We start from the raw sequence: 25,992 nt of genomic DNA, 5'->3' as shown, positions 1-25,992 counted from the left end.
GGCTGGCATTGGGGAGCTCCTCGGGCAGGGGGCAGCGGCTGGGCGGGGAGGGGGCTGACAGCGGGATGTGACCCCCACAACCGCTGTACCTATGGGCAGGGGCAGGGTCGGGGTCAGGGTCAGGGTTGGGGTCAAGGTCAGGGTCAGGGATGGAGTCAGGGATGGGGTCAGGGTCGGGGTCGGGGTCAGGGTTGGGGTCAGGGATGGGGTCAGGGTCAGGGATGGGGTCAGGGATGGGGTCAGGGTCAGGGATGGGGCCAGGGATGGGGTCAGGGATGGGGTCAGGGATGGGGTCAGGGATGGGGTCGGGGTCAGGGTCGGGGTCAGGGTCAGGGGCCTTTCCCCCCGCAGCTCCTGCAGCCGCCAAAGGGCCTGGGCGCTGCTGCTTGGAAAGGGACCGAGGGGCGCCCCCGGCCCGACCCCCGCGCCGCCCCCCCCGTCCCGACCCCCGCCCCGCCCCCCCGTCCAGCCCGGCAGAGAACTACAACCCCCGGCATGCCCCGCGCGGGGAGCGCCTCCGCGCATGCGCCGCTCCTCTTCCGACCCCCTCCTCCCCGCCCCGCCCCTCCGGACTACAGCTCCCGGCGTGCCCCGCGCGGCCACCCCGGCCGGGCGCTCCCGGCGTGCCCCGCGCGGGCGGAAGCGGAGCGCGGCGCGATGGCGGCCGGTGAGGGGGGCGGGCGGCGGGCGGGGGCCGCGGCTCGGGGCCCGGCGGGCTGACGGCGCCGCTCTGTGCCCGCAGGTCGGTAGCCGCCGCCGCCGCCGCCATGGCGCTGATCGAGGGCGTGGGCGACGAGGTGACCGTGCTGTTCGCGCTGCTGCTGGCCGCCCTGGTGCTGGGCCTCGCCTGGGCCTCCACGCGCGCCCCCGAGCCCGCCGCGCCGCCCCGCGCCGCCCCCCCGCTGCCCGAGCAGGGCCCCAGCGCCGCCCCGGCCGCCGCCGCCCAGCACAAGGCCCCCGGCCCGGCCCCGGCCCCGGCCCCGGCGGGCGGAGCGGCCCCCGATGGGCCGGGCGGGCCGGCGGCGGGGCTGCGGCCCCGGGCGGGCCCCGCGGCAGCGCGGCAGGGCCCCGGCGGCGAGGAGGAGGCCGGGCCCGGGGAGCCCGGCATGGTGCTGCGCCTCAAGTTCCTCAACGACACCGAGCGCCTGGCCCGGGTGCGCCCCGGGGACACCGTGGGGGCCCTCAAGAGGTGAGCAAGGGGCAGGCGCCGCCCCGGGGAGGTCCCGGTCCCAGCCCCGCCACCAGTGGCAGCCTCGCTGCTGGGGCTGTGGCGGGGCCGGGCGGTCCCCGGGGCGCTGCAGCAGGGGGCGGGCGGGGGGACAGCGCTGGCGGGAGCGTGACCCCCGCTGTGCCCCCCCCGTTGTGCCCCCCCCAGGGCCTACTTCCCGGGGCAGGAGCAGCAGGTGCGGCTGATCTACCAGGGGCAGCTGCTGCGCGACGACGCCCAGAGCCTGTCCGCCCTGCACCTCACCCACAACAGCGTCCTGCACTGCCACATCTCCCAGCACAGCCCGGCCCCCGCGCCCGCCGGCCCCCACGCCTCCGCCGACCCCGTGCACGCCGCCCTCAACGTGGGCAGCCTGATGCTGCCGCTCTTCGTGCTGATGCTGGCCGTGCTCTGGTACTTCCAGCTGCAGTACCGCCACGTCTTCACCGCCACCGCCACCACCTTCCTGGCTGGCCTCACCCTGCTCTTCAGCTTCATGGCCTTCACCATGTACCGCAGATAGCGCTGCCCCGGGGGACCCTCCCGCCGGATCCCTGTGGTGCCGGGGGGAGCTCACCCGCCGCTCCCGAACTCGGGGGGAGCCCGGGCGATCGCCTGCGGCCCCACCGCCCCTGGGGGCCGTGAGACTCAGCGTGCCCGGAGGAGCCGGGGCAGCCCCCAGCCTGCTGCAGGGGTGCATGGACACGCAGCCCGGCCCCGCCGGCACCGGACCCTTGCCTGGCGTGGGGCGAAGCACTCTGCCGGGGCGGGCGGCGCGGCCGGGGGGAGCGGGTGGGACGGGGAGGGGGGCCCTGGGGCGCCCCAAGCCCCCGCTGGCTCCCGGTGCCGGTGCGCCCCCCCCAGCCCTGTGCCCGTGGTGCCGGGGCCGGGCTCCGGGAGGTGCCGGGCACTGAGGGGGGGCCCGGAGCTGGGTGTGGGGGGGGTGGGGGCTGCACGCCGGGGGCACGCGGAGCCCGCGCTGCTTTTAAGATTAAAAAGGAGAAAAACGGAGAAATGCTGCCAGAGCCTGGGGGGGGCGGGGCGGGAGGGAGGGAGGCCACGCCCGGTCCGTGAGGCCACGCCCCCAACTGAGACCACACCCACCCTGTGGCCACGCCCCCTGCCGGCGGGGGGCGTGGCCTCCCGCTGGGTGCACGCGCTCCGCAGCCCCGCACCGCGCCTGCGCCGTCACAGCCGGCCCCGCCCCTCCCGGGCCACGCTCCCTGATTGGCCGAAGCTCCCCGCACGCCCCGCCCCGGAAGTACGTCCCGCGCGCGGGGGGCGGTCCCCGGTGCGCCGCGGGGGCTGTCGGGAAGATGGCGGGCTCGGCGGCCGGGCGGCGCTGAGCGCGGGGCGCGGCGGGTCCCGGGCGGCCGCGAGCGCCATGTACGGGGGGGGCGGGGCCTAGGGGGGAGGGGGCGGGGCCGGGACGAGGGGGCGGGGCCGGAACCGGGCCGGGAACCGGGGCTGGGGGGGGGCCGGGGCGGGTACCGGGGGGGGTCGGGGCCGGGTTGGGCCGCACCGAGCCCGGTCCCGGCCCCGCTGAGCGCCGCCCGTTGCTCCCCGCAGGCTGCCCCGGCCGCTCGGAGCCCCCCGCGCCGGCCCGGCCCCGCCATGCTGCGCCTGCCGCCGTGGCTCCGCGCCCTGAGCCGCCCCGGGGCGCGGGGCGCGGCGGGCGCTGAGGGCGGCGGGGCCGGGACCGGGAGCGGAACCGGGATCAGGACCGGGAGCGGGGCCGGGATGCTGCCCGGCTGCTCGTGCGGCGGCAGGGCCGGGCCCCGCGCCGTGCTGCTGCCGCTGGACGCCTACGGCCATGGGCTGCTGCGAGCCGTGCCCAACGACGGCTGCCGGGCGCGGGGCCCCGCTAAGAGGCGCGGCTGGAGCTTCGTGCAGGAGCGGATGAGCTACGACACCTTCTTCACCATGAAGCGCCTGATCGAGCGCTCGCGCAGCGTGGGCGAGGTGCTGCGCTGGGTGACGCAGAACCCGGGCAAGGTGTCGGCCAGCCACTACCCCATCGCCCTGCACAAGCTGGGGCAGCTCCTGCAGCAGCAGCAGCAGCAGCAGCAGGGCCCGGCCGCACTCAGCGGGGACAGCCGCGGGCCCGGCGCCGTGCTGGAGCAGCCCGAGTTCCAGACGCTGTGCCAGGCCATCATCAGCGGCTGCCCCAAGTTCGACAACTTCAGCATCGTCAACTGCCTCTACGCCGCCGCGGCACTGGGTGAGTGGCCCACGGGGGTCCCCTGAGCGTCCCGCGAGGGTCCCGTGCCCGGGGCGGGGCCGTGGGGCGCAGCAGGCGCTCGGAGGTGGCACGGGGAAGGGGAGGCACGGGTCCTGGTGTGCAGGGACAGGAGCTGGAGTGCGGCTGTGAGCGTGGGTCCTGCTGCCCGTGCTGCCCATGCTGTGCGCAGAGGCTCTGCCCGGGGCACGCAGCAGGATGGGAACCAAGGGGGCTGCTCCTGCAGGAGCCGGGGGCTCCATTCCCCGCGTGTTCCCTGCCCGGGAAGCAGCCTCCCAGCAGCTCCGGGTTCCCACCCCCTGCCGCAGCCTCTCTGGCCTTGTTGCCTCCTTTCCGTCCCGCAGGCAGCATCCCCAGAGCCCCCTCGTTAGCCTGATTAAGGCCTCGCAGGGCTCTGTTTTCCTCCCGCCCGGTGCGGAGGGATTATGTCTGGTGGCTGCCTGTGGCAGCAGGAGCCTGCCCTCCCCGCCCCGTGCCCCACGCTGCCGCCCAGCCTCTCCTTGGCTCTGTGCTGCCCGTTCCCAGCTGCCTGCCGGGGGCCGTGCAGGACTCGGGGCCCTGCCAGAGGCGGGGGGAGGTCTGTGCCCCCCGCGGCCTCGCGGTGCTTTGTGTGTGTTGGCGCCGAGCTGCGGGCTGTCGGCCGCCTCTGCCTGGAGCTGGGCTCCCCCAGCCCGCTCTGGTTTTGCCCCACACTTTGTTCCCGGAGCCGCCCCTCCCTGCTCAGCGGCTCGTTAATAAAAGCCCTAACCCGGCTCTCCGAGGGCTGCCCGGGGAACAAAGCAGCTGCTCAGACCAATTCTTCACTTCCCACCTCCTGACCGCTTCCCGGCTGACGGTAACGCGCCGCGACGTGCCCCATGCTGCCCGGCCCTCCTTAAACCCCTTTTAAAAACCCAAATCTTGTCAGCTGGCGCGGGAGATCAGTGGGCTCCGGGAGCCTCATACAGCGCGCGTAACGCTCCGTGCGCCCGCTGGAAATATCCCTCCTGACACGCCAGGCTTGGCCTTTGCCATTTTTCGTAACCGCGCTGCGCACGTGGCCTCTGGTGGCCTCTCGTCCCTCTGTGGGTGGATAATGAGCCCGGAGCTGGGGAGCAGTGAGTGAAAAAAGCTCCCTGGGAGCTGAGTGCGAAGGGCTGCATCCGAAATACAAAATGGGAGAGGAGAAAGTTGGAAACATGCAAAGAGCAACTCCAGCCGCACGGGCAGGGGTTGTTTGGTAGCGTGCCGACGCCTCGCCTGTTCTCTAAGCAAGGCTTTGAGCGCCTCGAGGTGCGGTATTCAGCCTGGGGAGCTCTGGGGCCAGGAAATCCGCCTTGTTTTGCAGTTAAGTCAAAAGACTTCTGCGTTGGGGTGGCTGGGAACGCTCTGAGGGGTTTGCCCCGCGGTGCTGACGGCCCGGCCCGCTCCCCCAGAGCCCTGCACTTCCCTTGTCTCCCCCCTGGCCCACGCCCCGTGGCAGACCCAAACTCCTCGGGCTGCGTTCTCGTGCCCCGGCCCGCGAGCACGAGGAGAGGGAGCTGGTGGGGGGTCCCTAACCCCGTCCCTCCCGCAGGCCTGCCCGGGGAGTCGCCGCTGGTGCGGGTGCTGGAGGAGGAGTCGCGCAGCCGCCTGGGCCGCTTCAACCAGAAGGACGTGTCCATGGTGTTCAGCAGCGTGATGAGGCTGCACCCGTCCAGCCCGCACCCCCTGGTGGAGTCGTGCCTCAGCAGCCTGGAGCGGCACCTGGAGAAGGAGCGGCACCCCCAGACCCTCTTCCTGCTGCTCTCCTACTACCGGCTGCGCGCGCAGGCTCTGCAGGGCCACCCGGCCTCGGACCAGCAGCTCATCAACAACCGCAAGATCCTGCGGCTCGTCAGGCACACGCTGGGGCAGGTCAGCGCCATGCGCGAGCACGAGCTGGCCCTGCTGGACGAGATGCTGGCCCTGTGCGCCCAGGAGGCCAACAACAAGGCCCTGGAGGCCATCTTCAGCTCCCAGCTCTTCTACGAGAACCGCCAGGAGCGATTCATCCGCAGCATGGCAGGTAGGGGCAGGGTTCCAGCCCGCCGTCGGTCCCTCCCCGGGGCTCGGTGCCCTCTGCGGCCTCACGGCCTCATTTCCAACCCCAGAGCTCCCCTGGGGCTGTGCCAGCGCCAGCTGGGGCCGTGCGGAGCTCCAGCCCCGCAGTGCTGGCAGCTGGAGCCCCAAATGCTTCTGCAGCACCCTGTGGGTGAGCCCCTGCCCTGCCCCTTGTGCTGTGTGTGGGGGCAGCGGGGCTGCTCCCTGGGGGCTCTGCAGAGCGGCCCCCACCCCCTGCGCTCCGGGGCTCTTTTCCTGGGTGCCCGGGACAGGAACCCCTCGGCCAGGAGCCCGCTGACTCCGTGTTTGCCTGGGAGCTGCTCGGATCCTGGATCCGTTGCCAGGCTCCTGTCACCTCCCCCTGCCCCTCGCCTCTGGGGAGCTGCAGCTCGGGGCCGGCAGCCCGGTGACGCCCGCGACGCTGTGCCCCGCAGAGTGGCTTCCCCGCAAGGCGGAGAACCTGACGCCCTACACCATGGCCCTGATCGCCAAGTACGTGGCCCGGCACCGCCTGCGCGAGCCGCGGCTGCTCGATACCATCGCCAGCTTCCTGCTGAAGCGCGGGGAGCAGCTGGACAGCAAGGTGAGCCTCGCGCCCGCCCCGCGCCCGGCACGGGGCTGCCCGCGGGGCCCGGCCCGACTCCGTCTCCCTCCGGCCGCAGGTGATCCAGAAGCTGGTGTTTCCCTTCAGCCGCATGAACTACCGGCCCTCCAACCACGGCGAGCTCTTCCCCAAGCTGGAGGCCATCCTGGAGCAGAAGGCGGGCAGCTCGCCCCTGGCCACCGTCAACATCCTGATGTCCATGTTCCAGCTCAGCCACTTCCCCCAGGCCGTCCTGCACCAGGTCTTCTCCCCGGCCTTCATCACCAACGTTATGAGTACGTCGCGCCCTCCCCAGGGTAACCGCGGCCCTTAAGGCGTGGCGGTGAGGTGGAGGTGGGTCTGGACAGCCCCGGGGCCGAGCGGACCCCTCGGGGGGTGCTCGGGGGCGCGCGGCGGGGCGCGGGGAGCCGCGGGGCCGCCTCCAGCCGCCCGTCCCCCTTCCCCCCCCGCAGGCAGCCCCTACGCCCTCATCGTGCGCCGCTACCTCTCGCTGCTGGACGCGGCCGTGGAGCTGGAGTTCCGCGACTACAGCGGCCCCCGCCTCGACCCGCGCTACCGCGTCCTGATGTTCGAGCACGCGCTGACGGCCGATGAGGCCAACAGGAAGTACAGGTGAGGGGATTTTGGGGTCAGCACCAGCCCCGCGGGCACCCTGCCGCCTGTCCCCCGCAGCACGGCGCCGTGCGGGGCTGGGGGGTGCCTGTGGGGCGGGCTGGGGGCCTCGTGAGCCTGTCCCGACCCCTCTCTCCCTGCCCAGTTACAAGGGGCTGGTGGCCGAGGCGCTGCGGCAGCTGGTGGGAGAGGAGTGCTACCGGCAGGACGAGGTGCTGCCCCCCGGATACTGCACAGGTAGCTGCCGGCCGGGCTGGCTGCTTGGGGGGGCTGCAGCCCGGTGCCTCTGGGGTTTTCTCGGGGCAGGGCCGGCCCCGTTGCTGCTCGCTGCCCCCCCCAGCACAGCTTGGGCATCGTGGGGCTCCCTGGGGCTGTGGAGCTGGCACAGGGCAGGTTCACAGGCGCGGCGCTGACCCCGTGCTGTCCCCGCAGACTTCCTGCTGTGGATCAACCGCTCGGGCACGGTGCTGCCCCTCTCCCGCGTCCCCGCAGCTTCCAAGGCTCCTCCTGCCCCTGCCGCGGCCTCCCCCGCCACCGTCTCCCTGCGCTCCAGCGTGCTGGCCCTCACCTCGGACTTGCAGGACTTTGCCCCGTTCGCCCCGGAGACGCCGGGCAGCCCCCCGGCCCCCCGGGAGAACAACCTGGCGGGGCGCTTCCTCTCCACGCTCTGCCCGGCGCCGGGGGGGCCCTGCTACCAGCCCCCCGCGGACTATTACTGCGGCCTGAGCAAAGAGTCCTCCCTGGAGAGCCAGGGCAGCTCCACCCTCAGCAGCCCCTCTGAGTGCCTCTCGGCGCCGCCCGCCAGTACCCCCGACTGCTCCCCCCGGGGCTCCGCCACCCTCTTCCAGTTCCCCATCGGCAAGATCCTGGAGGAGGAGGCGGGGGTCGCCTGCCCCCCCCGCGAGCACGGCTGCTTCCAGGGGGAGCAGGCACCGGAGGAGGCGGATGGACGGAGCCCCCCGCCCGCCGAGGACGCCTGCCCCCCGCCCTCCCCGTGCCGGCCCAGCCCCAGCCGGGGGCCCGGCGAGGGGCCGCCGGCAGCCGAGGAGATCCAGAGGTATGAGCACAGCCCCCGCGCCCCCCACCCCGTGCCCTGTGGGGTCAGGAACCGGGGCACAGCTTGTCCTGCACGGGGCACGGCTGCTCCCCCACCACCACGGGAGGGGGGGGCCCTTCCCCTGCTGCCCTCCTGCGTGGTCCTGGGGAGGCGGATGCAGGTGCAGCCCCCTTGGGTGCAGCCCGCGGCGCTGCCCTCCTGTCGCTGTGTCCCTGCAGGGTGGTGCTGTCGGTCAATGACAAGTGGCATTACTGCCAGAACTCCGACATCCTGGTGGGCTCACGCGCCATGCGGGACAGGCACCTGCGGCTGCTGGGCTACTGTCTGGTGCAGGTGAGTGCCTGCGTGGCTCCAGACCCCCTCCTCGGGCAGAATCCCCTCCTCCTTGTGGCATGGGGCGGGGGGTGGGAGCTGGTGTCACTGCCACGGAGCTGCCCTGATACTGCTTTTGGAGGCCGGGTGGCTTTGGGAGGTGGCAGCGAGCCCTCGGCCAGCGCCCCGGTGTCTCTGTGCGCTTTGGGTGTTCTGTGACATGTTCAGGAGGTGCCTGCCCGGGGGGCTTCCTGCCACGAGCACCCTGCGCCCACCCCGCGTGCCCCCCGCAGGCAGTGGCAGGCAGTAGAGGGGTCGGACACCGCAGCGGTGCCACGTGGCTCCGTGGTTCTGCTCCCTGTGCTCGTGGTTGCTGAGCTCTCCCTGCTCCTTTGGGCGGCCCTGACAAAAAGGAGGTCCCCGGGCAGTTCTATTTCTTCCTGAGCTCAGGCCCCGTCCCAGCTCAGCTCTTCTTGCTCTTCCTGTATGAGGTTTGCTTCCTCCTGGGGCACTGCCCGGGGCAGGGCTCTGTGGGGCAGGCTGCTCGGTCCCACAGCCCCGTCCCAGACACCTCCAGCACTGTTGGTTTGCTGTTCCCTGGGTAACCCGCCCCAGTGTCCCGTTGTGCTCACGGACAGAGCCTTTCCTTACACGTCAGGAAGCATCCTGCTGAGGTTTAACTGGGATTTCCCATATTTTAGGTGTGCCCATTGCCTCGGTCCCTTCCCTGGCACCACTTGGGGTCTGGCTCTGTCCCTAGCACCTCCTCTGGGGTACCTGTGGGTGCGGTGCCCCCAGTCCTTCCCCAGCCTGAGCCTGTCCCGGTGCCCGGGGCTGTTCTGGCTGCAGGACCCGGCCCTGGGGCCCTGCCCAGGGGCAGCGCAGGGACCTGTGGCCCTGTGCCAGCCGTGGCCCTGCCGCCTGCAGCCTCGTTAGGGCGCTCAGCGTCATTTAGCTCGTTAGTGAGGGTGTGAAATGCCTCTGGCCCCGTGCTGCCTCCTGGGGCGTGCTGCCAGGGGCTTGGCTGCAGCTGGACCTTGTGCTCTGCTCTCAGCCCTCAGGGCTGATTTACGTCCTGCTGCTGCCCGCGGGGCTGCCACCTGCCTGCGGGGCCGCCCTGTGCTGCTGGCACAGCCCCACTGTGTCCCTGTCCCCCTCCCCGAGGTGCCAGCTCCGTGCTGTGCGCTGCTGGGCCAGGACCTCTCCAGGCTCTGTGCCCCGTCCCTGCAGGGTGCTCTGCGTTGGCCCCACTTCTCTGTGAGCTCCTGGGCTGGCTGCTGGGGGGGGGGCTGAGCAGCGCCGGGTGCCTGTGGTGTAACAGGGACCCCCCCCAGGGCCCCCCCTGCCACATGTGGGGCACTTCCCCCTGGCCCCTTCCGGCCCCGTGCCCAGCTCCGTGGCCGCCTCTGCAGGGCTGGAGCCTGCGGTTTCCTCGGTTTCCTCCATCCCCGGGGCAGGGGGGGGCAGGGGGTGCAGGGGAAGGTTTCCTCTGCAGCCTGAGAGTGCTCCGGGGCAGCACCAGTCCTGTACCCGTCCTGTGGGGCAGTGTGACAGGGTGGCCCCCCTGCTGCGCCCCCCTCATGCACCAGGGTCTGGGGGCACAGGGGATCATTTAGGGTCCCTGGTGGGCTGTAGGACAGCAGCGTGTGGGGTCAGGGTGAGCGGGGCTCGGCTCGGGGCTCTCCTCTGCCGGGGGGTTGCATGTGGGGGGCTGCTGGGCCCCGTCCCCTGCTCCATGGCCGCAGTCCCAATCCCATCTGCGGGGCAGAGACCCCAGGGCCGCCCCCTCCCCTCTCCCAGTGGCTTTGCAGTTTGTCCTGCACCCTGCGCCTGGGGTGGGGGCTCCAGGGGGGGCTGGGGGTGCAGCTGGAGCTCTGAGCCCTGCGGGGTCCGGCTCTGCCCAGCGTGGGGCTGCCCCCCACCACCACAGGGAAGGGCCCTGAGTCCCGTCCCTCCCCCAGCCCCTGCTCCTGTGGGGTCTGCCCGTGCCTGGGGGGGCTGAGGGGGGTCGGAGGCAGGTGTGGGGCTGCACTGACACCCCCGTCCCATTTCAGCTGCCCTACACGGAGCTGGAGAAGGTGAGTGGCATCGAGGAGGCCAAGCACTACCTGCGGCAGAAGCTGAGGGAGCTGCGCTTCTGAGGGGGGGGCTCGGCCCTCGCCGGGTGGGCGCTGGGGCGGGCGCAGAGCCCCTGCCAGGGGCTGGGGGGGGGGGATGGAGCCGCCCCCTTCCCGTGGGGAGCGGGGCTCGGCCGCGGGCACCTGCTGCGCGCCGTGGGGCCGGGGTGGTGTGAGCTATTTATTGCCGTGAGCGTGGGGATGGGGGCGCGACGGGGCCGCTGCGTGGCGGGGCTGGGGGCTGCGTGGCCCCTGACGGCCCCCCCCCGGCCCCGGGGTCGCTGGAGGGGTCTGGTGGTCCTAGGGGATAGGGGGGGGGCCGGGGCCCCCGAAACACTGCTGGGGGGGGGGGGAGGCTCCGCCGGGCCCCCCCGTAGGGGCAGTGGCAGCCCCGCAGTGGGGCAGGAGGGGGTCGGGCAGGGCCGCGGCCACTTGCACAGGGGCTGCTCCCTGGGCGGGAGGAGGGGGGTGCTTGGGACGCGGGGGTTAAATTTACAATAAAACTGGTGAAAAGTGTGCAAAGTCCGGTCTCTTTATTCATCCGAGGTTGCAGGCTGCCCCCAGCCCCAGGGAGCTGCCGGGGGGTGGCCGCGGGCCCCAGGGCCAGCAGCCCCCCTGCCACGGGCGCTGCGCGGGTGCTGCCCCCAGCCCTGCCCTGGGCGCTCCTGGTCCCGCCGCGCTTGCTGCCAAGCTGTTTGGTTCTTGCCAGTGCAGTTACATGAAACGCGGGGGCGGGCGGCTCTAACGCCTGATTGTCGGGCCGGGGTGGCAGAGGAGCTGGGGCAGGGCACGGGAGTGCTGGGGGGGCTCTGCCCCACGGCGCGGTCAGGACATGGCCGGGGGGAGGACCAAAGGCACGGGCCCCCCGTGCTGCAGCGGCGGCGAGCGGGGTGCCCCGGGGGGTCCCCGTGGGGTGAGGCCGCGGGACGGCTTCTCTTTGGCAGGGGGCCCCCGGCCGGCACAGCGGAGCCCTGGGGGCATGGGGGGCACGGGGGGGCCCGTCCCTGGCTGCGCAGCCGCTGCCCCCAGCCCCACGCGGGGCGGCAGCACCGGGGCCCCGCGGGCGGCTTGCGGGCTGGCACAGGCTCACACCGGCATCGGCATCTCGTTGTACTCGTCCACACCTTCCCGCTCGTCGAGGATGGGCTCGGCCTCATCTGCGTCCAGCTGGGGGAGCGGGGCGCTGAGCGTGCAGCGGGGGCTCCCCCGACCCCCCCCACCACCCCCCTGCCACCCCCGTGTCCCTCCCCGAGGAGGGCGCCGCGGCGCACGGCGGGGCCAGTACTTACACACTTCATCTCGCGGTCGGTGAAGATGCGGCTGAGCAGGCACATGCGGAGTGGCACCGTGAGGATGAGGATGAAGGGGAAGGCCAGGGAGGCCACCGTGGACATGACGGCCCACAGCACGGCCAGGCACGCCAGCTGCAGCCCGGTGAAGAGGTGCATGCGCAGCGTGCGCACCTGCGTGGGGATGGGCGTCAGGGACAGGGCACACGGGACCCCGCGTCCCCCCCACCTCACCCTGCTGTACCCCCACCCCCCAAGCCCCAAGGCAAAGGTCCCACAGGTGCCCTGGTGCCCCTGACCCCGCTACAGCCCAGGGTGCCCCAGGGGAGGGTCCCACCCGTGGCACCCCCCCCACCCACCCCCCTTCCAACCTTTTTGACGTAGGGGACATCAGGGTGGTGCTTGGGGGGCATCAGCAGCAGCTGCAGGCGCTCGTAGAACTGGATGCCATTGAGGGAGGTGACGCCCATGTAGAGAAAGATCCCGAAGAGCACGGCCAGCGGGATCGCCTGCAGCAGCTTCCCGATGACGATGGACAGCCCTGCACAGAGGGGGTGTCCGCGTGGTGCCCCCTGCACCCCTCCCAGCCCCCCCCCACGGCTGCCCAGGCCCCGTGTCTGTGTGGGACCCCACGGGCAGCGCTGGACCTACCGACGAGCACGGCCACCAGCAGCCCGGTGACCCGCTGCTCCTTCACCTCCTGGATCTTGGGCTTGTCCCCGGGCGCCACGGCCTTGCTCATGACGGTGAGCGCGTTGGCGTGCGTGACGGAGCGCACCGTGGCCGCGGCGAGCCAGGGCAGCCCGAAGAGCGCAAAGAAACCGCCCATGGCCACAATGAGCAGGAGGTCGAGGTGGAAGCCAGAGCCCTTCTGCAGCATCCGCTCCTTCTTGCTGATGATCAGCCTGGGCACAAGGGCGGACTGTTGGCATGGCTCAGCACGGCACGGCACGGCACAGCTTGGCAGGGCTCGGCACAGCACAGCGTGGCTCAGCACTACACAGGATGCTATGGTTCAACACGGCACGGCTTGGCAAGGCTCGGCATGGCAGTTTGGCACGGCTCAGCACAGCATGGCACAGTTTGGCATGGCACAGTTTGGCATGGCTCAGCACAGATTGTCACAACTCAGCAAAGCATGGCACGGTTTGGCATGGAACAGCTCAGCATAGCAAGGCATGGCACAGCACGGCACAGCACAGCACGGCACAGCACGACACAGCATGGCATGGCACAGTAAGGCATAGCACGGCACGGCACCCCCTGCCCCGCTCATGCCCCGCAGGGTGCTGCCGGGCCCCCATCCCGGCCCCGCCGCGCTCACGTGGTGATCTGCGTCTCCATGAAGATGAGGATGAAGACGAGGATGGCGGGGAGGCCGCTGGCCACCATCATCCACACGGGGAAGTCGCTCTTCTCGCCCAGGGGGTTGATCACCCAGCCCCGCTTTTCCGGGGCCGTCACCGAGAACCCGCTGGGCACACTCAGCTTCTGTGGGGGGCACAAAATAATGGGGGGACGCCGCAGGCTCAGCCCCCAGCTCCCTGGGAGCGAGGAGGCCCCTGCCCCACACTAGGGCACAGGGGCACCCGATGGGGCTGGACCCCCGGGGTTGGAGGCAGGGGGGTGCCAGGAGCCCGAGGTGGCCGAGTGACACCCCCGGGCCCAGGAGGGAAGGGGGCCGGGGGGGTCCCGCCATGGTGGTGGCCTGGTGCTGACCTGCGTGAAGGTGTCGTGAATGCTGTAGTCCACCAGCACCATCACCAGGATGGCAATGGGCACCCCGAAGTCCCCGATGAGCCGCCGAATCTGGAGGCAGAGCAGCGTCAGCCCGGCCCCGGCCCCTGCCCGCCCCCCCCCCCCCAGCTCAGCCCTGCCCCCCCAAAGCCGGGCTCACCCCAGGGCCCCGCGCAGCGCCCGCGCCGCCGTCCCGCCTGCCCCACGCACCCGTCCGGGGAAGAACCGGCTGTTCTTGAACTTGCGCAGGAAGAAGGCGATGAAGAAGGTGCCGGCCATGAGCACCAGCGACAGCAGCGCCGTGTTGGGCTGCCCGGTCACCTTGGTGGCGGCGCGGCCCCCCGTGCTGTTGGCCGGGGCCGTGCTGCCCTCCCGCCAGGCCTCCGCCTCCGTGCCGTTGTCCCTCGTGCAGTTGTGCAGGGGGTGCTCCTGGAAGATCTGCGGCAGCGGGGGGGGGGGGGTCAGGCCCATCCTGGCCCCCGCACTGCCCCGCAGGCGTCCCGGACCCGTGGCTCACCTTGACCAGCTTGGAGAAGGTCTCGTAGATGAAGATGAGGGAGATGAGGAAGGCGAAGATCTCCTGCGTGAAGCGGGAGACGAAGCGCACCAGGAAGCTGCCCTCGAAGGCCACCATGACCAGCACGATGAGGATGAGCCAGAAGCCGATCCAGACGCGCCCCACCAGGTACTCCAGGTCATTGGAGGTGCAGAACTGCGGGCAGACAGACGGACGGGTGTCAGCAGCAGGGACAGCCCCAGGGCTGGGCGCAGCACCCAGGAACGTCCTCCCCGCTCTCACCGTGAAGAAAGCCTCCTCAAAGACCAGCAGGGGCCCCGAGAAGCCAATGACGAGCAGGGGCTGGGCGCCCAGCAGGCAGAAGAGCACGCCCTGCAGCGACGTGGAGATGATCAGCTCCGACACCCCGATCAGGTCCTGCGTCTTCTCCCCTGCGGGCAGGACAGGGTCAGGCACAGCAGGCGGGGACAGGGCTGCGGCGCCTCCAGGTCACCGCCTGTCCCCAGCGGCACGGCACCCCCCAGGGCTCACCCAGCAGCCCTCCGAAGGTGATGGCCGGGGACAGCGCGGCGAAGTAGATGAAGATGACGGCGGCGATGCACTGCGGGTTCAGCGCGTCCCTGAAGTCGCTCAGGTACTTGGGGTAGCGCCGCCGCACGTCCCGGATCAGCCCCCCGAAGGGCCGGCCCGTGCGCCGCAGGGGATCGTCCTCGTCCTCGCCCTCACCCTCCACCACCTTCAGCTTCAGCAGCGCTGCACCCGGGGCAGAGGATGGGCGGTGAGACCCCGCCACGCCGCCCACACCCTGCCCAACCCCGGCCCCGGCGGCACCTTTCTCCTCGGGGGACTTGGGCTCCAGCAGCAGCCTCCGCTCCTGCTCCTCCCTCTTCTTCAGCATCTCGCGCTGGAAGTGGGCGACGCTGCGCAGCAGCTCCTCGCCCTGCACCTCCGAGGGCGGCAGCACCACGCTGCAGTCCAGGAACTCGTTGATGGCGTTGAGGAGGTCGTGGCGGTCGTCGGCCAGGTAGGCGGCCTCGTGGAATTGCTGCGGGACAGCAGGGTCAGAGCCCCTGCTGGGGGACTCGGGCAGGGGACGCGTCCAGGACACGTTCCCGAAGCCGGGACACGGCCCAGGAGACGGCGCTCACCTTGTCGGACATGAGGGTGGAGATGGAGCGCCCGATCTCGTGGTAGTCCATGTGGGTGCTGCTGGGCCCCAGCAGCACGAAGAGGAAGCGCACGGGGACGGGCACCTCCAGCACCGAGTCCAGCTCCACGGCCTCCTGCAGCCGCACGAAGGCCATGGTGGGCTGGTCCAGGAACTCCACGCAGCCTGCGGGGTGTCCGAGGGATGCAGGGGGTCACCTTGGGGTGCCTGGTGTATGGAGCCCCCCCGCCCCCCCTCGCCGCCCCTCCATACCCACAAGCACCACCGTGGCCTCGGCGTTGTCCGGGATCTTCTCCAGCAGCTTCAGCTCGTGCTTGGACTTGGAGCGAGTGATGCCAGCCGGGGGCGGCGGGGCCAGGACCTCCCTCTGGGGGGGCAGAGCTCAGGTCAGGGCCCGGACCGAGGATGAGGAGCAGCTGCAGGACAGAGGAAGGTTTGGGGGACGGGGGACGGGGGGGCCGGGCTCACCTCCCGCTCCACATCGATCCGTGTGTCGTGCTCCACGGCGTGGCCGGCGATGAGGGGCTCGGTGACGGCCGGCTCGCTGCCCTCGCCCACGTGGTTGGTGCTGTGGTGGTGCACGAGCAGCGAGCCCAGGCTGCCGGCAGAGATGTTGCGGGGGAAGGAGAAATCCTTCTCGTCGCTCGGGTGGCTGCGGGACAAACCCAGGGCTGTCAGCGGCGGCCCCACCTCTCCGCGTGCCCGAGGGGCTCCTGGTACCGGCTGCCCCGGGGGAGCTCCCGGTGTGGACCGGTGGCACCAGGGACAGTGCAGTCCCCGTGGGGAGCAGAGCCCAGGGGAGTGGGATGCCATCGGGTCGCTGCCCCCTGCTCACCTGTGCTTGAGCAGCAGCGCCCGCAGCACGTTGGCGCGGTCCTCGGCCCGGATCTGGTCGGTGATGACCATCTGCTCCACCACCTGGTGAGCCACCCCCGGCAGAGTCTTCTGGTCCAGGTCGAGGAGCACGGCACCTGGGGCAAGGGAGCGGGGGCTGAGGTGAGCGGGGCCAGGGGTACGCCTGCCTGCACCCTGAGGGGCTGCCCCCCTGCCCTACCGTGGGACAGGGTCTTGCGCAGCTCCAGGAGGCTGCGGAAGGACAGCGAGGCCACGTGCGGCTTGCCCCAGCGGTCCGTCTCCTCCTCCACGTCCTCCTCAAACTTGATCCAGCGCGCCGTCTCCTTCCACTGCAGCTCCTGGTTCTTGTCCACCACCAGCTCGTTCAGCTCCACGAACACCTGAGGGCACAGGCGGGTCAGCGGGGACACCCCATGACAACGGGGGGGCTGGGCGCTGGCAGCCCCCCTTCACCGGGCCCTGAGCGAGACGGCTCCTCTGGGGTACCCCGGTGAGCAGAGGGACCCCCGCCGTGCCCCAGCCCCCCCAGGTGCAGCCCCCACCTCGTGTGGCTGCCGGTCCTGCTTGCGGTGCCGCGTGCTCGGCTCCTTGTGGTCCTTGCTGACGTGGACAACCTGCGCCTTGGCGCTCTTCCGCACGAGGTGCCGGCGCACCCCGGGCACGTCCTCGAAGCGGTGACCTGCCAGAAACGGGGACGGATGGAGGTGGGGGCAGGCGGGTAACCCACGGGGGGCATGGCCCCGAGAACCCCCCACACCATGCAGCCTTGGGGAGCCTGTCCCCAGCAGTAGCCCCCCGGCAAGCTCAGAGACTGCAGCTGGGGCAGGGCAACCACCACCACGGGGCCGGGGGCCACGGGAGCAGAGGGTGGGATTCAGCCCAGGAGGACGGGGGCTGCACTGGCGGGGGGGCAGCAGCGAGGAGCAGCCGCCCGTGCACCCCTTGCCAACGCGCTGCGGGTGCGCTGAGGGCAGAGAGCTCCCCAGGGAGCTATTATGGCAAAAGCAGCCCGGGAAGTCCCGGAGCTGCAAGCTGGAGAGCCCCCGGGGGAGGCATCGCCGCCGCCTCCTGCTCCAGCTGCCCTGGGTGCCAGCCCCTGGCCGCGTGCCACTGGCGCTGCTCCTGCCCGTCCCCGGCGCCCGGCATCCCCTGCGCCCACAGCCTGCGCCCAGCCCTGCCCAGCCCCAGCCCCGCTTGCCCCACGCACGGCTCCGGCTTTGAGGTGGGCAGCGCAGCTCCGTGCCCCCCAGCCCCCCTCGCCCAGAGCCCACTCACTCTTCATGTAGTCCAGGTCGGCCGAGGCCAACGTCTGGGCCTCCGACTCGTCCGTGGGCATCTTCTGGTACTGTGCCTGCTCCGCGCCCGTCATGCTGCCGATCCGCCGCCTCTCGTGGAGGTTGTAGCTGCGGTGCCCCGGCTGCGACTTGGCCGCGGGGCGGCCGGGGGAACCGGCTTCCTCGGCGGCCGGGCCCTCCGCTGAGCGTCCCTCCTCGGCATTGGGGCTGCAAGGCAGGCACCACCCCGGGGCTGAGCCCCTGCTGAGCCCCACGGGACGGGGTGCCCGGACCCCCGGCCCCATCGCTCACCTGGCTGCCCTGGCTGCCTTGGGGGACACGGCCCTGCAGGGCTCTGCCGGGGGGGCTGGCGGTGCCGGGGGTGCTGCCGGCTCCTCTGCGCGGCGGTCGGCTGCCTCGTCCTCCTGCAGGAAGAACTGCAACCAAGAAAAGGGGAGAAATTGGCTCCCACGGGCACCAGCAGCCCCCCGGCCCCCGCCGCGAGCAGCCCCCACCTGCACGGCCTCCGTCGGGGCACCCTGCAGCAGCTCCTCGGCCGAGCGCTCCGTCTCCGTGTCGCACGCCTCGTCCTCATCCTCTTCGGCCTCCTCGATGGTGGGGGTCTCTCCGGGGGCAGAGGCGCGGGGGCGCTTCTTCTTGCCCTTTTTGGGCGCTCCCTTCTTGCGGCGGGCGTCGGGGGGCAGGTGGGTGGAGAGCGGGTGGTGGATGTGGTGGGACGACTGGCGGTGATCTGGGGGGACGGGGCGGGGTGGGCGCGCTGCCGCCCCGCTCGCCCTGCCCGGGGGCCCTGCCCGCGCCCCCCGCCCCACTCACACTCGAAGTCCTCCTCGCCGTAGCTGCGCCCGGCCTCCTCGGCGTTGCGGGGGTGCGAGTCGCTCAGGATCTCCTCGAAGCGCTCCACGCCCAGCGCCTTGTTCAGGTCCTTCTCTTCCTCCTCCTCCTCCCCAAACTTGGGCGAGCCGGGGCCCAGCGCATCCTGCTCGGGCTGCGGGGGGGGGGCGCGGGGCTGAGCGGACACCGGGCCCCGCAGAGCCCCCCGGGCCCCCCGACCCCCCTGACCCCGCCGCGCCCCGACCGCGCATCCCCGCGCCCCCCGGTGCCGCGCCCGGTCCCTGTCCCCGCCGTGCCCCGGGTGCGTGCGCTGGGTGCGGGCGCGGCGCGCCCCGGCCGGTGCCGTCCCCACCTGAGTCATGGCGGAGCGGCGCGGAGCCTCCCCCGGTGCTTCCCCCGCGGCGGTGGCGGAGGCGCTTTATGGGGGCGGCCGGGAAGGTCACGGCGGCGGCGGCTCCGTCCCCCCCCCGCCTCGCCAAATATTGACGGAGCCGCCCCGCGCCCGCCTCAAGGTGACAGCGGCGCGCAGAGGGCACCGCGCCGCGCCCGCAGCATCCCGGCACCGCGCGCCCCCCCCGGGAACGCGCGGCCCCCCCCCGGGAACGCGCCCCCCCTGGCGTGTGCGCGGCGCCCCCCGCGCTGCGCGGAGCCTGCTCGGGGCTGCCCGGCCCCCCCCGCCCCCCCCCTTGCACCGTCATCCCGTGGGCACGCACGGCCCCCCCCACCCCGCTCCCCCCCCTTTCCCCCCCCCCCCGGCCGTGCCCGGGTCCCTCTCGGGGCCGCGCCGCCGCCGCCGCCCCCCCGGAGCCACCCGGGGTATACAAAGAGGGGAGGGGGCGCTGCCTGCCCCCCCCCATAAACACCGCAATCCAGGCGACCCCAAAGGGCCCCGCCTCGGAGGGGCGACAGAAGCCGGGCAGAGCCCCCCCGGCCCCCCCCCCGGGGGCTCCCCCCACCCCCAGGCTGCGCACGCCGCCCCCACACCCCAACCACCAGCCCCCAGCTCTGAGCAGCCGCAGCGCCCTGCTGCCCCCCCCCCAGGACCCCCCCATCGCTGCCTGAGCTGTGAGCGCAGCCCCCAGCCCTGGCCCCCAGCCCCGTGCCCCCGCGCTGACCCCTGGCCGAGGACCCCCCCCCCGTGCCAAACCCACCCCCAGCCCTGGCCAGGCGTCACCGGGCACCGGCGGCCCCCTCCGTGGGTCCCCAGGGCTGAGCCCTCCCCATCCCAGGAGTGGCTCTGGCGGGCGATGCCCCACGCCCTGGGCACGCTGGTGGCACTGCCACCAGCCCGGCACAGCCACCGGGCCCCAGGGTGGGTGGGGACAGGACCCCGTGGCCGGGCAGTGCGGGACGCGAGGCCACGGCTTACCGGGGGGTGCAGGAGGAAATCCATGGGTGGCGGAGCACTGAGGAAGGGGCCGGGGCCACGGCGCCTGTGCCACCCGCAGGTCCCATCCCCGATCACGTGCCGCGGCGATGGGGCCGTGCCCAATGGCTTGGGGCAGCCATCCCGCGTGCCACGAGGGGTTAATCATTAACCCCGCTCCCGGCAGCCCCAGAAACCCCAGCAGAGCCCCGCCGTGTGCTGGCACCGGGCACGGCACCGGCACAGCCTCCCCTCGAGGGCACCCCCTGCCCCACAGCCCTGCCCCACGGCAGCGCACCGGGCTGGGCACTGTGCGGCCCCGCGCTCCAGCAGGGCCGTGCCGTGCCGTGCCATCCTGCTCTGTGCCGTGCCCCAGGACGCTGCGGTTCCCCAATCCTGGCAGACCACCGCCCGCAGCCCCCCGGCCCCCCCGTCCCCACTTACGCTCTCGAAGGCCGACGAGACGATGTGGTGGATCTCGGAGGACACCTGGGAGTGGCTCATGGCGCTAGCCGCGGGGCACCCTTAGCCCTTCTCCTTCTCACGAGGTCTCAGAGGGCGGTGTTGGGACAGCATAACCTGGGGGAGCAGAGCGGGGGGCTCGGGGGGGGCTCCCCATGAGCCCTGCGGGGCCGTGCGGCTGCCCAGCCGTGCCCCAGAGCCCCGCACCGGGTGCCACCTCCAGCCCCACGGCTCCAGCGGTCCCGGCAGGGTGCCACAAGGAGGGCGGCCGCGGTTGGCGTCCCTCCGGCTGACCCGGGGGGCCGGGGAGAGAAAGAAAACAGCGGGGCGGGCTGCGCCCCGGGGCCGGCTCCAGCCGGGTTTGTCTTGGCCGCGGGGTCCGAGCAGGAGAGCGGGCGCCAAGACAAACGCCGGAGGAGAGCGGGGCCCAGGGCTGGGCTTGGACGGGGCCCAGCCCCGCGGCGTGACCCTGAGCGCGCTGAGCCCGGCCCCGCGCGGCAGGGACCCCCAGACGGGACCCCCAGATGGGCACCCCCGTGGGCCCCCCCTCCGCCCTCCTTCACCCCAAACCCCGCCACGCTCCCTCCCCCAGCCCCGCGCCCCCCTTGCCCCCCACTTGCCCTCGGCAGCTCCCCGGGCCCCGGCTGAGCCCCGGGTGCCGGCGTGCCGGGTTTATTGCGGCGGGCGGCCCCACGTGACGGCGGGGACCGCGCGGGGTGGTGATGGATGACTGCGCCTCACATGGGCACCTCGCCACCCACCACCCGCACCCCTCCCGCCCCCCATCCCGCACCTGCGACCCCTCCGTGCGCCCCACGCCGCCGCCACCCCGCACGTGGGGTGCTGCTGCTGCCCCCCCCAGGCTTTAAGGGGGCTGCTTGCCCCCCCAAACCCCGCTGGCCGTGCCCCCAGGAGCGGGCGGGGGCCGCCCTGAGCCACTCTTTCCACACCGCGGGGTTTTCCAGGAGCCGTCCCCGCAGCCCCGTGCCCTTGCCAAGGTGGCTGCTGCCCATCAGCACGGGGAGGCGAGGCGGGGGCAGGCACGCTGCAGATAAGGACGGTGTTTGTGTGCCACCCCCGGCCCGGGGTGCCTGGCCGTGCCCTGCCAGCACAAACACCGCCACGGGCGGCACGGGGCCACGCTCCCCCTCTCCCCATCCCGTGCCCGGAGCCGCGGCCGGCCTCGAGGAGCTGCGGCCTCGGTGCCCGCCGGGACTGCGGCTCCTCGGGCACGGCTCAGCCCCGGTGCGGTGCCAGGCTGGGCACGGCGCGCTGCCCGCGGCTGCTGGCTCTGGGCTCGGCGCTGCCCGGCTCCGGCTGCTCCCTAATCCCGGGGCCGGAGCCAGAACATCCACATTCCAGCCGAGCGAGCGCAGATTAGCGACCTGCCGGGGCGCCCGCCAAACCGCCGCTGCCACTCCCCCGCCGCCGGCCGGGGCGCGGGACGGGGAGCCCCGGTGTGTGCCCCGCAGCCCCGGGGAGGGACACGGCCCACAGCCCCCACGGCCACCGCACCCTGCAGGGCATGGGGACGGCCGGGAGGCCCCAGTTCCCATCATCTCCGCAGGAACTGCGCGGCTCTGGTCTCACCAGTGCGCCCAGCGGGGCTGGAACTGGGGGGGGGACACAAGCTGGTGCCTGCTCCGGCAGAGCTGGGACCCCCAAAATGCCCCCTGTGGTCCCCCAGCCCCTAGGGCTGCAATGGGGGGAGGTGAAGGGGGAGGGGGGTGCTCAGCTGTGCCAGGCAGCACCCGGGCACGGGGATGGGGAGGATGAGCCACCGGGCAGCGGCAGCACGTGCTGAGCACGCAGGGGGGGCACAGGCACCCAGAAGAGCCCAGCTGGGCGCAAATGGAGCCTCCATGCGGCTCCAGCCCCGCTGGGGGGACACGGCCACGGTGCCCCCATCCCAGCCACACCGGGTGGGCAGTGCCGGGCCCCCACCCAGGGGTCCCAGGTCCGGTGCGGGAGCGCGCTCGCCGCTGCCCTGAGAGGCTTTGCTGCGTTAAATCCTGGCTGCAGCTCGCAGGGCTCAGAGCCTCGTAAACACCTCTGGGACTGCGCTGGGCAGAGCGCAGCTGGGAAGCGGCCCTGAGCCGTGTTCTCATGGCACCGGGGAGCCGGGAGCCGCACGCTGACCCGCCTCCAACCCCTGCCCCTTGCCCAAAAGGGGGGCTCTGAGAACCGCTCCGCTCCCCCAGCCTTCGGCGGTGCCACGGCGGGGACCCAGCAGGACTGCGGGGCCATCAGAGCCGCAGTGCCCGGCCACAAGGGCTGCGGGCGCCCTTGGCTGACCCCGCTGGAAAGGGTGACGGGCGCCAGGCCCTCTGCTGCCCCGCTGGGGCTGAGTCACCGCGAGCACGGCCGGGCGGAAACGGCTCAGCAGCTCGTGCCGCGGCCGGGAGAGGAACCACGAGGAGCCCTGAGTCAGGGCTCCCGCACCGGGCACCCCGCTGCTCCCGCACCCGCTCCCCGCAGGGCTGGGAGGACGCCCTGGTCCCTGCACCCCCTGGCCCCGCAGGAGCCCCCCGGGGCCCGGTGCCCCCCGCAGCAGAGCCGGTCCCGCAGCGCTCTGCGTGCGGCGTTTCCCAGGCCCTGGCGCAGCACAATGGGCTGTTGTTTGCCGGGAACAATCCCGCTCAGATAAGCAGGGCAGGTCCCCGATAGGGAGACAGGGCTGCCAACACCGCTCTGCCCCATTAATTACCGCCTGGCTCCGCTCGGTGCCTGTGCGTGAGCCGGCTCTGCTGCTCCCCCCACCCCGGTGCTGCCGCCGCATTCCTGGGGCCAGCCTCGACCTGCCCGCCTGATCCTGCCTAAGACGATTACAGGGCATCGGCCCGGCCCCGCGGCACCACGCCTGGCGCTCCCGGGGCTGCTCCCGGCCCCGCTGCAGCCCTGGCAGCACCCAGCAGCAGCTCCCTGGGTGCACCACCACCACCACCACCACCACCACCACCACCACCGCTCGTGCCCGTGCCACCGGCCACCCACGCGAGCCGCACGTTTGTGCCCGCAGGGAGCAGCCTTTGGTGGCCGCTGCCCCAGGTTTTGGAGCCTCACCCACAGCCTGGCCGCGGGACCCAGCCCAGCCACCGGGCCCGGGCCATGGGCACTGCCCCTGGCACGCTCCGGGTGCGCTGCCACCGGCTCAGCGCGGCGCTGGGCAGGCTGCGCCCTGCACCGGGTGGACGTGTCCCAGCCCCAGCCCTGCCCCGGGCAGCGGGGCGAGGAGCCCCGGTGCCACGGCCGGCGGCCCGGCCCCATGTGGAACCCAACGGGGGCTGCGTGGTGATGGGCACTGCTGACCCTGTGGGGCTCCTGGGGCCTCGTCCCCCCGGTGCCCCCGCTGTGAGCTGCCAGAGGTGACGCTGCACCAGGTCACCAGCAGCTGTGGGCCCCCCACCCCTTCTCATGGGGCTTTTTTTGGGGGAATGTCCCCATTTCCCATTCTCTATGCATGGTCCCCCACCCATCTCTGTGCGCATTGTGTCCCCGCGCACCCGAGGGGGACCAGGGACAGCCCCACAGAGCTGCACGCAACGCCCCGACCTGGTGGGACGGGGTCCCTGTGCCCCCATGGAGCGCAGGCTGGGGGTGCTGAGGGGGCCGGCACCGTGAGGAGCCCCCGCAGCCCCCAGCCCCACACCGTGTGGGTCGCGGGACAGCGTCCTCCCTCTGCAGCAGGGGGGCTGCCCTGTCCCTGTCCCTGTCCCAGTCCCAGTCCCTGTCCCTGTCCCCACCGCGGCACCAGGAGCTCGGTGGTGACGAGGAGCCCCCAGAGGAGCTCAGCCCGGGGCACCCAGCCACCCACCCCATCCCACGGCGGTGGGAGGATGAGGAGGAATTTGGTGGCTGCAGCCGCTCGCTAATCCCCCTGCTCCTGCCCAGGACATTCCTCAGCTCTCTCCTGCTCCGGGCGCAGCAGCCAGCGGCACCGCAGCGGCACCAGCCCGTGACCAGCACCCCAAAGCTGAGCTGCCTCCGCACCCCGGGGTGCCAGGCTCACCGTGCCCCCCGTGGGTCACCACGCGTCACCGGCACCTGCAGTAGCCGTGCACATGCGGCCACCCCTGAGCCCCCCACCCCGGTCCTGCCACCCCCCTGCTCACCTGGCGGCTCCGTGTGGCCCCGTGAGCCCCCGGCAGAGCCGGGCCTGCAGCGCAGGGGGTCGGGGAGCCCGCGCCCGCTCCCCCGGCCATGGCAGGCGGCGAGGGATGGAGCGGGGCCCGCTGCCACCAGCACGCCGCAGCCACCCTGGGCACGGCTCCCGTGGCCGCCGAGGTTCTCTAGACACTGCAACTTCAGAAGCCGCCACCAAAAATATCCTCCTCCCCCCGCTCGGTGACCTCAAAACAACCGGATCCAGGGGATGAATCACGGCGCTGCTCCGTGCGCACGCCCACACGCGGTGCCACCGCCACGGCCCCGGGGGGCCACCCCCCACCCCCCCGGCAGCACGGGGGCACGGGGCCGCGCGGGGAGCTGCCAGCCGGACCCCGCAGAGCCCCGGCCCAGGGGGCTCCGTCCCACGGCAGCCGCCAGCCCCTGCCCCATCCCGAGGGTGCACCCGGGGAAGGATCAGGCGCGGCCGCGCCGCGGGCTCGGCAGGGTGCCCGGGGACAGGCGCCAGCACCAGCCCCTGACCCCCGGCTGGGCTGGGGGCTGCGTGCCCCCCCTGCCCCTGCCCGGCCCCACTCACCCCATCGCCCGGCGCCGCGCTCCTGCTGCTCCTCGCTCCCGTGCTGGAGGCCCCGAGGGTGCCCCAGGGACAGGATTGTGCCCGGTGGGGCCGGGAACCCTTGGCACAGCCCCTGCCGCGGGCTGAGCTGCCCGCTGTCTGTCCGTCTGTCTGTCCAACCGCTCTGTGCCAAGTGCCCGGACACCGCCGGGAGCTTTTATACCGGGGCGCGAGGAAAAAAAAAAAGCAGCAGCAGCAGCAGCAGCAGCGAGACGCTTTGTTCCGTCAAGCCTGTAGCAGGCCACTTCATCCAAACCCCGCTCCGCTGCCAAGTCCCAGTAACTGTTCCGAGGCAGCCACACCTCTGCGCGCCGCCAGGCTCCCGCTGGGCACGGGGGGGCCAGCGAGGGGCGAGCGTGGCCGGGCTGGGGGCGGCTGTGCCTGGAGAGGCTCCTGGGGGGGACATGGAGAGGGTCGGGGGGCACCGTGGGGAGCGGGACGCGCACCCGGCTCCACGGCACCGGGAGCCAGCGTCCCGCAACGGGACAGGCACCGGGCGAGGGGCACGGGGGGACGCAGCAGAGGGGATGGGGGGCTCAGGGGGGGCAGCCCCGTTCCCGGTGCCCCCTCCCTGGCTCCGTTGCGGTGGGGTCGGGCGGCGAGCCCGGGCTGCGCGGCGCTGCGCTCCCCGCTAATCACAGGGCTGCACCGGGGCACGGGGCCAGGCTGGGTCCCACGGCTCCCGGGGGGGGGGCTCCCCTCTGCCCGGCCCCGGGGTCACCACCGTGCCCCCCTGCGCCCGTCCTGGCCCCCGTGCTGCCACCCCCGGCCACGTCTCCGCCAGCCCCCGGGGGGGGGTCCCCGGGCTGGGACACGGCGTTTCTCGGTGCCCCGTGCCATGGGGTCACCAGGGGTCACCGGGGGTCACCGGGGGTCACCGGGGGTCACCACGCAGGGTCCCCACCGAGCCCCCCGGCCGTGCCCCCCCAGCTACGGGTGCGGGCAGCCATGGGGGGGGGGGGGGGCTGCACACCCACCGGTGCTACCGGGGGGGGCACGTCCTGGGGGGGGGCTGCCCCTCGGGGGGGGGGGGGGTCCGCGCCACCGGCTGGGCTCGGGACCGAGCAGCACCACGGGGCCGGGACCCCCCCGGGGGTTACCGAGCGGGGTCCCCCCCCCCCCAAAGGAGCACCGGGACCGTCCCCAGCCCCCCCCCACCCCCCCCCGAGGCTGCCCCGGGGCGGCGGCGGCACCGAGCGGCGGGGCCGGGCCGGGGGGGCTCGGGCCGGCACCGGGGGAGCCTCGGGGCTGCACGGGGGTCCCGGGGGGTCCCGGGGGCTCCCCCCCCCCTCACCTCCAGGTGCGCCCCGTCGGGGCTCGGAGCGGGCCGGGCACTTACCGGAGCTCCCCCGCCGTGCACGGGCCGGGCCGGGCCGGGCCGCTCTGCTCGGGGCGGGGCGGGGCGGGGCGGGGGGGGGCGGACCCGGAACCCGGCACCGGGAGGCGGCGGCGGCGGGGCTCGAACCCGCGGCCCCGGGGACACGGAGCTGGAGGGGGGGGGGGGGGGGAGCGAGGGGGGCGG

At 73.3% G+C, this 25,992-nt stretch overlaps 3 protein-coding genes across 9 annotated transcripts; 2 read left to right on the top strand and 1 right to left on the bottom strand.

The window, feature by feature from the left end:
- Window positions 1-570: 570 nt before the first annotated feature.
- On the top strand, window positions 571-2,222 carry TMUB1 (transmembrane and ubiquitin like domain containing 1). Its single transcript, XM_038173666.2, has 3 exons — window positions 571-667; window positions 743-1,189; window positions 1,376-2,222. Exons 2-3 carry the CDS (start codon window positions 768-770, stop codon window positions 1,728-1,730), a joined length of 777 nt encoding a protein of 258 aa, XP_038029594.1. The 5' UTR covers window positions 571-667; window positions 743-767; the 3' UTR covers window positions 1,731-2,222.
- A 224-nt stretch (window positions 2,223-2,446) lies between these two features.
- Window positions 2,447-10,725, top strand: FASTK (Fas activated serine/threonine kinase). 2 transcript variants are annotated; one of them, XM_072034064.1, is made up of 10 exons: window positions 2,447-2,593; window positions 2,777-3,428; window positions 5,002-5,472; window positions 5,942-6,090; window positions 6,170-6,386; window positions 6,564-6,723; window positions 6,869-6,960; window positions 7,156-7,780; window positions 7,999-8,113; window positions 10,147-10,725. In XM_072034064.1, exons 2-10 carry the CDS (start codon window positions 2,822-2,824, stop codon window positions 10,231-10,233), a joined length of 2,523 nt encoding a protein of 840 aa, XP_071890165.1. In that variant the 5' UTR covers window positions 2,447-2,593; window positions 2,777-2,821; the 3' UTR covers window positions 10,234-10,725. The 2 variants fall into 2 exon arrangements, with proteins under 2 accessions (XP_071890165.1, XP_071890164.1); XM_072034063.1 differs by having other exon boundaries at window positions 6,170-6,407.
- On the bottom strand, window positions 10,726-25,946 carry SLC4A2 (solute carrier family 4 member 2). 6 transcript variants are annotated; one of them, XM_038173657.2, is made up of 23 exons: window positions 25,810-25,946; window positions 19,712-19,846; window positions 17,884-18,055; window positions 17,565-17,800; window positions 17,362-17,486; window positions 17,051-17,277; window positions 16,318-16,454; window positions 15,975-16,155; window positions 15,756-15,891; window positions 15,389-15,572; window positions 15,173-15,287; window positions 14,901-15,085; window positions 14,584-14,797; window positions 14,284-14,505; window positions 14,035-14,183; window positions 13,753-13,947; window positions 13,446-13,673; window positions 13,218-13,307; window positions 12,823-12,989; window positions 12,150-12,403; window positions 11,870-12,039; window positions 11,499-11,672; window positions 10,726-11,376 (listed from the first exon to the last, which is right to left on the bottom strand). In XM_038173657.2, exons 2-23 carry the CDS (start codon window positions 19,769-19,771, stop codon window positions 11,296-11,298), a joined length of 3,702 nt encoding a protein of 1,233 aa, XP_038029585.1. In that variant the 5' UTR covers window positions 19,772-19,846; window positions 25,810-25,946; the 3' UTR covers window positions 10,726-11,295. The 6 variants fall into 6 exon arrangements, with proteins under 6 accessions (XP_038029585.1, XP_038029580.1, XP_038029581.1 ...); XM_038173652.2 differs by having other exon boundaries at window positions 17,362-17,800; XM_038173653.2 differs by lacking the exon at window positions 25,810-25,946 and adding an exon at window positions 24,432-24,857 and having other exon boundaries at window positions 17,362-17,800.
- Window positions 25,947-25,992: the final 46 nt, after the last annotated feature.

Source organism: Anas platyrhynchos, chromosome 2, assembly GCF_047663525.1.
Source record: "Anas platyrhynchos isolate ZD024472 breed Pekin duck chromosome 2, IASCAAS_PekinDuck_T2T, whole genome shotgun sequence".
In the NCBI taxonomy this organism is placed as follows: domain Eukaryota; kingdom Metazoa; phylum Chordata; class Aves; order Anseriformes; family Anatidae; genus Anas; species Anas platyrhynchos.
The sequence above is the reverse complement of the archived record's forward strand: the minus strand, read 5'-3'. Positions and strand labels throughout refer to the sequence as shown.